Genomic DNA, 13,826 nt, shown 5'->3' with positions numbered 1-13,826 from the left:
TCAATGATGAACTGTCTTTAACTGAAAAATTAGTGTTTACTATTGTCATTTTGCATTATTGACACTATTTTCCTAATTAATGCTGTTCAGTTGCTTTGTCACAATCTGTATTGTTAAAAGCGCTATATAAATAAAGGTGACTTGACTTGACTTGACTATATTGACCTGTGTTGTTCAAAAGTTTGGGGTCAGTAAGATTTAATGTTGTTTTTAAAAGAGGTCTCTTATTGCTCACAAAGACTGCATTTATATGATCAAAAATACAGTAAAAACAGTAATAATGTGAAATATTATTACAATTTAAATTTTCTATTTGAATATATTTAAAAATGTCATATATTCCTGTGATCAAAGCTGAATTTTCAGCATCATTACTCCAGTCTTCAGCGTCACATGATCCTTCAGAAATTAGTCTAATATAATTTTGTGGAAACTTTGTGTGGAAACGTTTCAGGATACTTTGATGAATAGAAGTGTATTAGAAATGAAAATCTTTATTAGAAATGTCTTTTGATGAATTTAATGCATTCTTGCTGAATAAAAGTATAAACACTTTTGAACAGTAATGAAACTAACCTCATGTAAATGAAAACAAAAAGACTTATCTTTAAAAGATATTGCAAAATGTAATTTTTTAGTAATGCAAAAATTAAATTCACTGCCATTCAAAAAGAACATTTAAAAAGTTTAAAAACTCTCATTATTACTAGCATGATCATCTCAGACAGGAAACACTTTAAGTATCAACAAGAAAGAGGAAAACAATACGGACAAATTCAATTCAGCCTAATTTAATGGAGCCGGCTGGGCGTAATGGATTACAGTTCAGCTGAGTGATGTGTCTGAACGCCAGAAAGCATAAATGTACAACACGTTTTCACACAAATCACCTCTGACTCAATAAACTGCGAGTCCAGATCCAGTGATAAGTCCAAGTATATACTCCACATCAATCTTAGGCTTAAATTACACACTGGTTTGTGCTGACACAATGTGAACATGACATCAAACTGTGTAAAGAGACTGCTGGGTAAACGGGGAGAGCAGTAGAGCACTCTGTGCCCGTGTTGGGCCGTCGTGTGTTAAGTAGGTCAGTGTGTTAAAGTGCCAGTCACTACTGTGTATATTTGCCTGTTCAATTCAATCAGTGTAAGACATCGTGAGTTTGGATCTAGTGACATAACAAAATTCACAGCTACAAACGATGCACACGTAAATATGATTTGAAGGGCTTTGATATCAAAATGAGCATGGACAGGAAAAAATCTTGTTGGAATTTTTTAAAGTGGCATGGACGGGTCAGATGGTGGGCAGACCCGCCGTCTCGATGACGTTGCCATTTTAAAAAAAGCTCGCCTGTCCCCCTACAAAGAGCTAATTGGTTCCATATGGTGACACTCATACCAGCTAGTGAAGGCAGGGGGCTGAAATGACTTCCACATGCTCCACCAAAATGACTTAAAGGTGAAGAAAGGCTAGCGAGGGAGAAAACCAGAGTTATCCTAGCCGCAGGTTTGGATTCGCAGAACATGTTGTTTTTCCCATGTGCTCTGGAGTTCCTGTACAGGGGAAAGGGATGTGTGCTGCGACCTACAAGACCGTTTGAGTTACATATGCATCAAAAGAACAGGCGTGTCCAAAACACATCAACTTGAAAGGCATATAAAGATAATATAAACTTTTCAACTTAATTTTTAGTAATTGTCTTTTTACTGATATTTCAAATAGCAGGACTACACTATGCTATGTGGTGTTTTTATTCACATCATCTTGAAGGGCATATAAAGAAAATATGTTTTCAAATAAAACATTTTTAGCAATCGTCTTTGTACTGTTATTGCATATAGCAGGAATATACTATGCTTTATGGTTGGTATGGTATCCTGGGTGGCAGTGTTTTTTTCTTTTATATATATATACTAATTTATTGAGATGCACCTGTATATCCAATTGTATAGTTAAACATTTTTTGCATTGTTTACATATCTGGTGTATTTAATATGCTTTTTCACAAAAAAAGCTTAAATATGTCATTTTGATTACCAGTTTGATCAGAAGATTAGTTTTATGAGATAAAATTTGTAACTTCACATGAGCCATATATGAGCCAATATCACATAAACAAGAGTGCTGTTTTTCCAGAATATCAGCACAATTGCAAATGTCATATTGACTTTATAAAACAGTTAAATAAACAATAAAACAGTTAAATACATTAACATTAACAAGTTTGAAAAGACACAATATTGTCTTTTTTAATATTTGTCCACAGCTGCATTAGACAGTCTGTTTGAATACACCTAAACACCACTTCAGATGCAACTTCTGCAGTGCAAACATGGAATTTATTGAATTTATTGATTAAATGTAAGAATTTGATGATGCAAATGCATAATTCCAAGGTTATAAAATGCCATTATAAAGGTAAAAAATCCTGTGAAAATCAATTTAAGGGGCAAATATTGCCTCATAGAGGATTCGTACTGGACTCTAGTTCATTTCTGTCACTGCTATAAACTAACTCAACACATAATAAGAAAAAATATGAAAAACTTCAGTATAGACAGCTGTCCATGACAGGCCTAAACCATTCCAGGCAAGTACACTGCAAAAAATCATTTTCCAAAATTGTAAATAAACCATTAAAATATTTTAAAAGAAAACACTTTAGGCTTTATACTTGAAAATGTTTGGTTTTGCAGTTTCATTGTAATTATTTGTGAAATTTACAAGCAATTTCTGAGTGAAAATGGTTTCACTACCATTTTTGTCCATGCAAACACAAAAACACATTCTGCAAAATATTGTCTAATTATCGTAATCGTCAAAATCACAAATATCAATTTTGTGTTAATATCGCACACCCCATCCATCATACAGCTTTTGAAACAACTTAAGGTGAGTAAATGACAGAATTTCCATTTTTTGTTGAACTATCCCTTTAAGAAATTCACTTCCAATGGGAAGCTCATGTGAAGGACGTCTGTAAGCATAATCTGAATTACCCATGATTCAATAGAGCATCTGCCTCACCAGCTTCCCAAACAAAACCACTTTGAAGACATTCAGCGCTAGATCCTATTGACTACAGCAGTTTGCATTTCAATAACAAGACCCGTGGCTTCACCTCGAAAGATTTCCAATCAAAAATCGAAAGTCCACAGTAAACTATTTAGCAATATGTTAATGAGCAGTTCTTCAGTCACAACTGAACCTAAAAGAAACTGCCAACCTGGCTAAAGTCAAAGGAAAACATTTCAAGGTCAAACTCTGAGCGTGAAATCAGGACATGAGCAAACAGGATGTACTGCACCTGCACTGTAAAGAAATGACTATTAAAGACATTCACACATTAGGATGCAGGTCAAATTCTTCTCCTAAATGGTGCCAAGAGGCCTGTAAAAATGAGCTGTGGTCCGGTGGAGTTATTGCTGGCTAGGCACTGAGACTCAAGTTTGACAACCTCTGCAGAAATCTCCACCCCATGGGTCTGATATCAGGATAGCGGTTATATCGTCACAATTCAGATTGATGTCTACACTATAAAACCACACAGAAACTCTCTTATTTGAATGATGATGCACTTCATTCACAGCTTGTCAAGCACATATTGGCTTTTCACACTGTAAGAACACTGAAAAAAATAATGTAGAAACAATTTTAACTTAAATTTCGCAATGAATTATAAAAAACATCATTGTTTGCAAGTAACATTGAATTAAAAGTGACCTTTTTGAAGCAGAAAGATTATTTTCTTATACTATTTCAGTCAAATGTACTCTAATAATCTTTGCTTTGTTTACAACTTTGAACAATAATTGTTTACAGCATACTGTATATATACTCAATTCAAACCATGTGGTTTCCTTCTCAGCTATTTAGTACTGTTTGGGGTCAGCAAGATTTCTTTTTAAATTATTTAGGAAGTCATTATTACTTTTATTCATGCATTAAATTGATCAGAAGTGACATATTTATAATGTCACAAAAGATTTCTATTTTAAATCAATGTTTTTGTAAACTTTTAAACTTTCCATTCATCAAAGGATCCTGGAAAAAATATATAATGGTTTTTCCACACAAATATCAACATTGGAAATTAGGGTTGGGCCGGTAGACGATGCCATCGTCCATTGCCGATGGCTGACAGACATCACGATGTTGAGCTGGTGTAGTGCCGAAATTTGCACCCTGCCAGATTATGCACCCCCTAGTATTGGTAGGTTTAGGGTTAGGTGTGGGGGTGGGGTTGGGATTAGGCAATCAGGTAGCGACTTCAACGAGGGGGTGCATAATCTGGCAGGGGTGCAGAATTCGGCACAACACCGGCATCGTGATCCCCCGCAATCTGCCGCATCCCAATTTCGTGTTCAGAAAGGAAATTAAGGGCCTGTTTACACCTGGTCACTTCATGCGTTTTGTCGTGAAAAGGCCAGGTGTAAATGCCCTCCGCATTCGAGACGGATATAATTCCGATCGCTCAAGCCACTTCAGGAGGTGGTCTGGGCCGCATTCCAGACAAAACTGGACCAGTGTAAATGCATCTGGTTGTTGAAACCACATATGTAAATTTTACTCCTCCCAAAATGTTAAAATAATAAATGTGTAAGAGTGTGTTATAGGCTATATGACATTAGCCAGACTGCGCTAATGCAACACGCTTCGTGGCGGACGAGTAGCTGAGTATCTCTTCAGCAAGCCGACGTGCTACCTGCCGCGAATGAAACAAAGTAATACGCAGACGGTCAGCACACAATCATCTTCATTAAAAGTAGTAAGACAAACTTATCTTTCCAGTGCTGATGCCACACGCTCTCCTATTGCAGTCTTTGATCTTGAAATGTTGCTGATAATTAATAAAATGCAGCGCTTATCTTTTGAATTTGTTGACTTGAACTCCGTTCAATTTAAATATAGCGCGGGAATTGAAGATCGGATTTATATCCATTTTGCAACGACACATTTATGTGGCCAAGTGTAAATGGAAACCTTTTAACAAATCAGATAGATATCCGATCAGCGAAAACGCATTAAATGACCAGGTGTAAACAGGCCCTAATGGCGCTTTTCCACTGCATGGTACAGCACGGTAGGGTTCACTTTTTGGGGGTTTTCCACTGGGTACAGTACCTGGTACTTTTTTTAGTACCACCTCGGTTGGGGTTCCAAGTGAACCGTACCGTTACCAAAACGTGACGTGTAAACTCTGCTGATCACGGATTGGCCGGAGAGAATCGTCACTACCTGCGTCACTGAACTTGCGACACAAACACAACAGAACCGCTAGATTTAAATCAGCACAGCCAGCGAAGGATCGAACGCAACTGTTTTGAAAGAGTGCACCTTTTTTAACAACCAAAAAATTTGTTGTCTGTTGCGGAAGAACAGACGTTCCTCTCGTTGATAGCAGAGGAGCGGATCCAACGAGAGCTTGATGGGGCGATGCGGAATGAAAACGTTTTTTTTTAGGAGTCGTGGTAGTAGAGGCGGCGCAACTATAACGACATGTGAATAATCCCGCCCACTCTAAAGCGGTACTGAACTGCAGTGGAAACGCAAACCGTGCCGAGCCGAACCGTGCCGTGCCGTACTGAGCCGTGCCGAGCCGAGTCGTACCACGCAGTGGAAAAGCGCCATAATAAGTGTACTAAAGAACCCCTAAAGGGAATAAATAGCCTACGAAATGGGAGGATAAAAAAATATTTCAATACTTTCTCTCGCAATTATATCTTTGGGTAATTATACTGTATATAAATTGTGGGCGAGCCGCTACTAATATGCAGGGCATTGAAACCGCTTTCGAATGCGCGTTGTCATTTTACTTTCACTTTCGAGATTCGCGATCACACGGACTCTATACTACGGACCAGTACTGCCGCTACCACACATTTTACAAGATTAGATATTTGTCAGTGGTGCTCAGTATCTGCAAATCATTCGCCATTGTCCAATCAGTCATCTCTCCTTACTCTGTTTATGTGGTAAGTGAACTTTCATATACTATAATGTAACAGTCTACCGCTAGCAAGCGGCTAACCATGACCCTTTAGTGGCTCCATAGAACACATTATTTGTTTTCCATGCCTTTCTGCACAGGCTACGGATTCACGCTTTGGGCACACATTTGAAATTGTCAAATTAATCCATATTTTTCAGCATTTATTGAATTATATTTTTATTCATTTATTTATAATCACATTTCTCACTTTATTCCTCATCTTGTTTTTTTCTTCTTCTCTTATTTTACAAAGAAGCTACACCATTTCAGTCTTTCTACTTAAAAAAAATTCACATTTAATTAATTGTGTTACTTGTCCTTTCTTTGTGATTATTTGCTAATTTACCGCAATTTCTGAATGAAAATTGTTCCAAGTAAACCCCACACCAACTTTCTTGGTCTATGGTCTATCTTGGTCTATGCCTGTGTTTTGGAACAAAGATAAAATAGGACACTTGTGGTTAGAGATGTGTCAGTCCGTGATTAGGGCTTCCTCATGTTACAATAACATGACCAGTCAGAATCCATGTGCCTGTCAGTCAATTCGGGATCAATAAGACATTTAGAACCACACCACTTTGCTGATTCATCTATCTTATGTGACTTTCCATGAATATTTCATGAGCTCACTGATATGGAATGGAAACAGGCTCCACAGAAATGCCAGACGTCAGTTTTTTTACCTATTGTTCTGCTCATCTCAAAATGCAGCGAATATAAAGCGTAACAGCAAACATCAGGCCACTGCGGCTACAGAAAGCAAACTTTCTCTTTGATAATATCTATTCCACGGTGAGCTGAGGGATGTATTGAAACAGAAGGACTATTTTTATCCTGATCAGGAGCGTGTGCACTGACAGGACAGTCAACACACAGATGCTACACACAATCCGAGCCGCAGCGAAGATTTGCTCTCATCTAAACCCGGCCAAGACGCAAGCGAAGATGACACTGCATAACAATGCACAGCCTGTGAAGCAGAAAAACAAGTCTTTATCACAGCACCCGAAAAGCTGTCCAAAAATCTGCAGGGAAACATTACTGGAGTCTTTGGTAGGTTTAAGGCAAAGCTATCACAGGTGAAGAGGGTAAAAACTGTGCTAATAGATATCACCATATTCCCCAGCTAATTGATTAAGACTTGCAAAGACTTTTTGTATAACAAGTGTTCTTGCACTAATTTGAATATATTTGAAGAACAGAAATCTGAAGATTGGTTGAAGCCAGGTTCAAAACACTCGTTTAGAATATACATAGGAATTCAGAATATAGATATGAATAAACTGTAAAGTTTAGTGTATGTAAGTGCTACTGAAGTGGAGATTTCTGATTCAGTGCAGCAGAAAAACTCACAGCCTTTAAAGAGATTGTAATTGAAATCTTCAAACGCAAATAGATAAAGTGCAATAAAATAAACACTTATAAGTGTTTTTGTTTTCTTTCCAGTAGTCTAAAAAAACACATTATGAAATGCCAAATATCCCAAGATCTCATTAACCAGTGCATGAAAAAACGAATTTTGCCTTTAGTGCCGTGCCTTTAAAGGTATAGTTCTGTCAGGACCACTATCGTCAGAATGATAGATACTTAGCATAAAGTTTGGTTTGGCGGTATGGTTCTGTTCTGGGCAAAAAACCTCCCTGCCCATCCATGCAGCCTGTCATGAATGAGCAGGGAGAGCAGCAATAATAACCCCCCTAGGGTTAACAGAACAGAACAATGCAGATATCATTAATGTACTCAATGATATTTAAGTGTAACACTTTATTCAAGATAAAGGAGTCTGATTAGCAAGGAATATCAGAAAGCTAAGTCCTGACTGTGGCGAAAGGTGGAGCTGGGGATGGAGGAGGGTAATTTGCTCCGAAGCAAGCTAAAAAGCTGCTGAATAATTAAATTGTGGGCGAGCCGCTACTAATATGCAGGGCATTGAAACCGCTTTCGAATGCGCGTTGTCATTTTACTTTCACTTTCGAGATTCGCGATCACACGGACTCTATACTACGGACCAGTACTGCCGCTACCACACATTTTACAAGATTAGATATTTGTCAGTGGTGCTCAGTATCTGCAAATCATTCGCCATTGTCCAATCAGTCATCTCTCCTTACTCTGTTTATGTGGTAAGTGAACTTTCATATACTATAATGTAACAGTCTACCGCTAGCAAGCGGCTAACCATGACCCTTTAGTGGCTCCATAGAACACATTATTTGTTTTCCGTGCCTTTCTGCACAGGCTACGGATTCACGCTTTGGGCACACATTTGAAATTGTCAAATTAATCCATATTTTTCAGCATTTATTGAATTATATTTTTATTCATTTATTTATAATCACATTTCTCACTTTATTCCTCATCTTGTTTTTTTCTTCTTCTCTTATTTTACAAAGAAGCTACACCATTTCAGTCTTTCTACTTAAAAAAAATTCACATTTAATTAATTGTGTTACTTGTCCTTTCTTTGTGATTATTTGCTAATTTACCGCAATTTCTGAATGAAAATTGTTCCAAGTAAACCCCACACCAACTTTCTTGGTCTATGGTCTATCTTGGTCTATGCCTGTGTTTTGGAACAAAGATAAAATAGGACACTTGTGGTTAGAGATGTGTCAGTCCGTGATTAGGGCTTCCTCATGTTACAATAACATGACCAGTCAGAATCCATGTGCCTGTCAGTCAATTCGGGATCAATAAGACATTTAGAACCACACCACTTTGCTGATTCATCTATCTTATGTGACTTTCCATGAATATTTCATGAGCTCACTGATATGGAATGGAAACAGGCTCCACAGAAATGCCAGACGTCAGTTTTTTTACCTATTGTTCTGCTCATCTCAAAATGCAGCGAATATAAAGCGTAACAGCAAACATCAGGCCACTGCGGCTACAGAAAGCTCTTTGATACTTTGATAATATCTATTCCACGGTGAGCTGAGGGATGTATTGAAACAGAAGGACTATTTTTATCCTGATCGTGCACTGACGCACTGACAGGACAGTCAACACACAGATGCTACACACAATCCGAGCCGCAGCGAAGATTTGCTCTCATCTAAACCCGGCCAAGACGCAAGCGAAGATGACACTGCATAACAATGCACAGCCTGTGAAGCAGAAAAACAAGTCTTTATCACAGCACCCGAAAAGCTGTCCAAAAATCTGCAGGGAAACATTACTGGAGTCTTTGGTAGGTTTAAGGCAAAGCTATCACAGGTGAAGAGGGTAAAAACTGTGCTAATAGATATCACCATATTCCCCAGCTAATTGATTAAGACTTGCAAAGACTTTTTGTATAACAAGTGTTCTTGCACTAATTTGAATATATTTGAAGAACAGAAATCTGAAGATTGGTTGAAGCCAGGTTCAAAACACTCGTTTAGAATATACATAGGAATTCAGAATATAGATATGAATAAACTGTAAAGTTTAGTGTATGTAAGTGCTACTGAAGTGGAGATTTCTGATTCAGTGCAGCAGAAAAACTCACAGCCTTTAAAGAGATTGTAATTGAAATCTTCAAACGCAAATAGATAAAGTGCAATAAAATAAACACTTATAAGTGTTTTTGTTTTCTTTCCAGTAGTCTAAAAAAACACATTATGAAATGCCAAATAGCCCAAGATCTCATTAACCAGTGCATGAAAAAACGAATTTTGCCTTTAGTGCCGTGCCTTTAAAGGTATAGTTCATCTAAAACTGAAAAATTTGCTTAAAATGCTCTCAACGACAGGCCATCCAACATGATCCAGCTTAATTTGTTTATTTATTGGAACAGATTTGGAGAAATTTAGCATTACATCACTTGCTCAGCAATGGATCCTCTGCAGTGAATGGGTGCCGTCAGAATGTGCGTCCAAACAGCTGATAAAAACATCACAATAATCCACAAGTAATCCACAACACTCCAGTCCATCAGTTAACATAGTGAAAAGCTGCGTGTTTGTAACAAACAAATTCATCATTAAGGCATTTTAAATTTCAACCATTGCTTTTGGTCCAAATAAAACTCCATAATCCACATGTAAATTGTGCTTGATCTGCGCATATTTCTCTCCTGATTCAGACAAGGTGACTTTTTCACCAAAGAAAGCAATATTATGGATAGAGCCCTTATATTTTAGCTGGATGCAACAGTTTGATGTTAAAAATGTCTTAATGATGGATTTGTTTCTGACAAAAACAGTTTTCTACTTCACAAGATGTTTCTTGATGGACTGGAGTGGTGTGGATTACTTGTGGATTACTGTGATGTTTAGCTGTTTGGACTCTCATTCTGACGGCACCCATTCACTGCAGAGGATCCATTGGTGAGCAAGTGATGTCATGCTAAATTTCTCCAAATCTGTACGAGATTATATTTTCTCAAGTTTTCATTTTTGGTGAACTATTCCTTTAAGAAAACTACCGCAGTCAGAACAACATAAGCTTAAAGACTCTATTAGGTGACCTACTGAAGGTGGTCAGTAATGTAGATTAAACCAGGTGTAGACATCTGTGCCTCTGAAGGCTGCGTTAATGGGTCAGACACCAGCAAAACACCACTGCACACATCTGCCACCCAAGCCACACATCAATCTATGCATTGCATCAAAAAGGCCACTACAACACCAGTGCATGAAACTTAATAGTGTTTTCAGGGAAAACTTGCGATGCATTAAGTTTCAGTAGATGCACTTGAATGTAGTTCATTCATTTCTGAAATGCAGCATCGCTGAAATGGATACTGTAGTCAGGCACACCCACTCTGTGGTGAGTTGACAGCTATATAACAGGCATTGTTTTGATATATCATACAGTGCCTTTTGATTTTTAAAATAACAGATTGTCAGTTCATCAGACATGGAATGATGAAACCGACATTGCATTCACATAGCGAGACCCCGACAACAACATGGAAACACAAACAAATACACCGACAGCGCACATTCCCTAATGATGGCAGGTGCATGACATCTCTGCATTGTCAAATAACCTTCAAAAGGCATGCATACTGCAAACGCAGGGGTCGGCGACAACAGTAGTAGTGCCCTGCACACACACACGTCTACATGTCAGGCTGCACTGCATGTCTCCCTGCATCCATGTGCAGCAGGCATGATGCACCAGCCTGCAAAATGTAGGTGAAGCGCCAGCGGGATTTCACAGACAATTCAAAATTTGCACGTTGGTGTGATTTATCATGTGCATAGGAAAGGTGCATGTCATTAATTTTACTCCATTGCATGTAAAAGCCCATCCCCCTCCACCAAAACGGAAAAAAAAATCAGGATCAAAGCATAAAATTGAACCTAAAGCCAAAATATACATTTTATGACAATGCATGCTGAAAATAATCAAATGTCAATGCAAATCATGCATGTATAGACAGCAGATGGTGAATACACCCACTTTACATACTGACACACTGAACTATTGAACATGCATGTATAATATTCCAACCATGATGGTGTAGCCTATATGATGCTGCAGATGAGCATACACCATTGCATGTGCTTAAACTACAGTTATTGACACACTTTCGTTTTAAAACCCTACATTATGCTTTAATATGTCGAAATTTAATATAAAAAAGGTTTTAAAAAAAGGTTCTTACCCCGGAGCACACTGGTTTTATCCATGTACATCGCGCAGCAAAATACAAAACCAGTCATTAAAATACAGAACGGGGAGACTCAATGCCCCCCAGTTGCTCAAGGACGAAATAAAAATCAAACGGATACAATTAACGCTAAATAAACGCACACCCGGTTGCTCTTCCAGTCCACCGGCGAACGAGCTAAGACGCGAGGAGAATCATCTCCAGCGTCTCGAGACCACGCGTTTACTACACAAACCCGCCGCAAAAACCACGCTAATGACACCAGCACGACACTACAGCCGATATATTAGAAGTTTGTGCAGCGGTGGCCATGATGACACCGAAAATGCGGATATGATAAGGAAATAAAAATGCACCCCTGCGCCCCCCAGCCCTCTCCGACTGGCCTGGTCCCTCCTCCCCTCACCATCATCCTCAGCTCTGTTTCCTTGACAACAGTTTGAGGGTTTAGTTGAACTGTGTGTATATTATGATGCCGCTAATATTATCATTCAAAACAAAATGCTACGATGTTTTGTGTCCGTGTTTGCTGTATATACAGTATTCTACATATTAGGCTTTGGCAACACTATGGTATTTTGACATATTCCACAGAAGGCTATATGACATTAACATGACATTTATTCATTTGGTAAAAAATTGTACCCAACGCCACTCATTTAAGGAATGTAGTTTAATATATATTAAGATGACTAATGTATATAAGGAATGCATTAATATGTGTTTCCCCTAAGGAAACTCCAGACCTTGGCATTGCTAGTGTCAGCCTTACAAAAAGCATTATGGCAATACAGTAATGATATCACATGGTAAGCCTAATATTATGGTCATTTGATATTTATCACATTATTCAAATTCATGTACTCCAGGTATTTTCCAAGAAGAATACTGTAGTATAGCACTAAGAAAAAAAAATACTCATCCTGTATAGTACTTTTATGCAAATACGTGCTCTACCAGTTTAACTGCACAAAAATAAGAAAGAAAGAAAGAAATACAAGGATATTTGTGGACCATTTAAATCACTAAAATCTAAATCAAATGTTTATTTAAAAATAAAATAATATAAAAAAACTGTAATATAAAATAGATATGATTTTTCGGTACAATTATGTATTCAAGAATGCAACTCAACCGCACACTTACAAAAAAATAAATAAATAAACCAAAAAACATATAGAAAATAATAATAATAATAATAATAATAATAAAAATAAAATGGTACTACCATGTTTTTTGGACAATGTATTCTTAAGCACAAATATATAAATAAATCTAAATAAAATATTTCTTAAAAAAACAGAAATATAACAAAATAATATAACAAAAAATATAAAATACACACACTATATATAGCTATATATACATGTATATGTGTGTGTGTAAGCTATGTGTGTGTGTGTGTATACAGTATATGTTTGTGTATATATATATATATAAGCTATATATATTATATATATATATATGTGTGTATGTGTGTGTGTGTATATATATATATATATATATATAACATTTCTACTCTATATACATCATCTCTCTGCTCTAAAATAATAGGTTGATGTGATTTTCATTAAGATGGCATAACGGAACTGATGCATTAGAAAAGCTCTCAATTAAAAAGGTTTCAACAGATCGAGGGCCTGTGACTCATGGAATAACCATCTTATAGTTAAACCGCAGGCGTGGTGCCGTGTAATTAGGTTCTCTTTAAAAATAGGCATCACAAATGATCAAACACGTGACCCTATCTATCATCATCGACATGTACGGACTTCAACCATGAGGAGGAGACAAGCCATTTGTAGAAAATTGAATGAACGAAACCATAACGCTAAAACATGGGAGCTAAAGTAAAAGAAGTCTCACCTTTTAGTCAAAAGAGCCAATCACCTATTTTAACTCTGAAACATGAATATGCATTAGCTGAGCCAGCCTAAGCTACATTTATGATACCATTGTTGTCAGATATTATTGCAGTACTGGAGATTTTAGTCTTTCGATAGGAGCTGTAATTAATGCATAAAAAATAACTGGCTGGAATATTTCCAAGATGGCCTCTGTCCTTAAAGAGATTTTGCTTCAACAAATGATGTCAGCACACATTTTATAAATGTAAAGATCAAGTGATCTTCAGTCATTTTAGACCAAACATTTTACATTTTGACTTTATCAGAATGGTAAAGAATGAATGGGAAATACAAAAAATACACAGCAATTGGGGGG

At 37.2% G+C, this 13,826-nt stretch overlaps 1 protein-coding gene across 2 annotated transcripts in view; it reads right to left on the bottom strand.

Moving 5' to 3' along the window:
- Nucleotides 1-11,952, bottom strand: part of fgd1 (FYVE, RhoGEF and PH domain containing 1) — a 30,005-nt gene extending 18,053 nt beyond the window's left edge. For both annotated transcript variants that reach the window (XM_016234067.1, XM_016234068.1), the window contains exon 1: nucleotides 11,598-11,952. In XM_016234067.1, the coding sequence (XP_016089553.1) occupies nucleotides 11,598-11,655 (58 nt within the window). In that variant the 5' untranslated portion in view covers nucleotides 11,656-11,952. The remainder of the gene's footprint in view (nucleotides 1-11,597) is intronic.
- Nucleotides 11,953-13,826: the final 1,874 nt, after the last annotated feature.

The sequence above is a fragment of the Sinocyclocheilus grahami genome, unplaced genomic scaffold, assembly GCF_001515645.1.
Source record: "Sinocyclocheilus grahami isolate Dianchi unplaced genomic scaffold, SAMN03320097.WGS_v1.1 scaffold442.1, whole genome shotgun sequence".
NCBI classification, from domain to species: Eukaryota; Metazoa; Chordata; class Actinopteri; order Cypriniformes; family Cyprinidae; genus Sinocyclocheilus; species Sinocyclocheilus grahami.
This window is presented reverse-complemented; position numbering and strand designations above follow the sequence as displayed.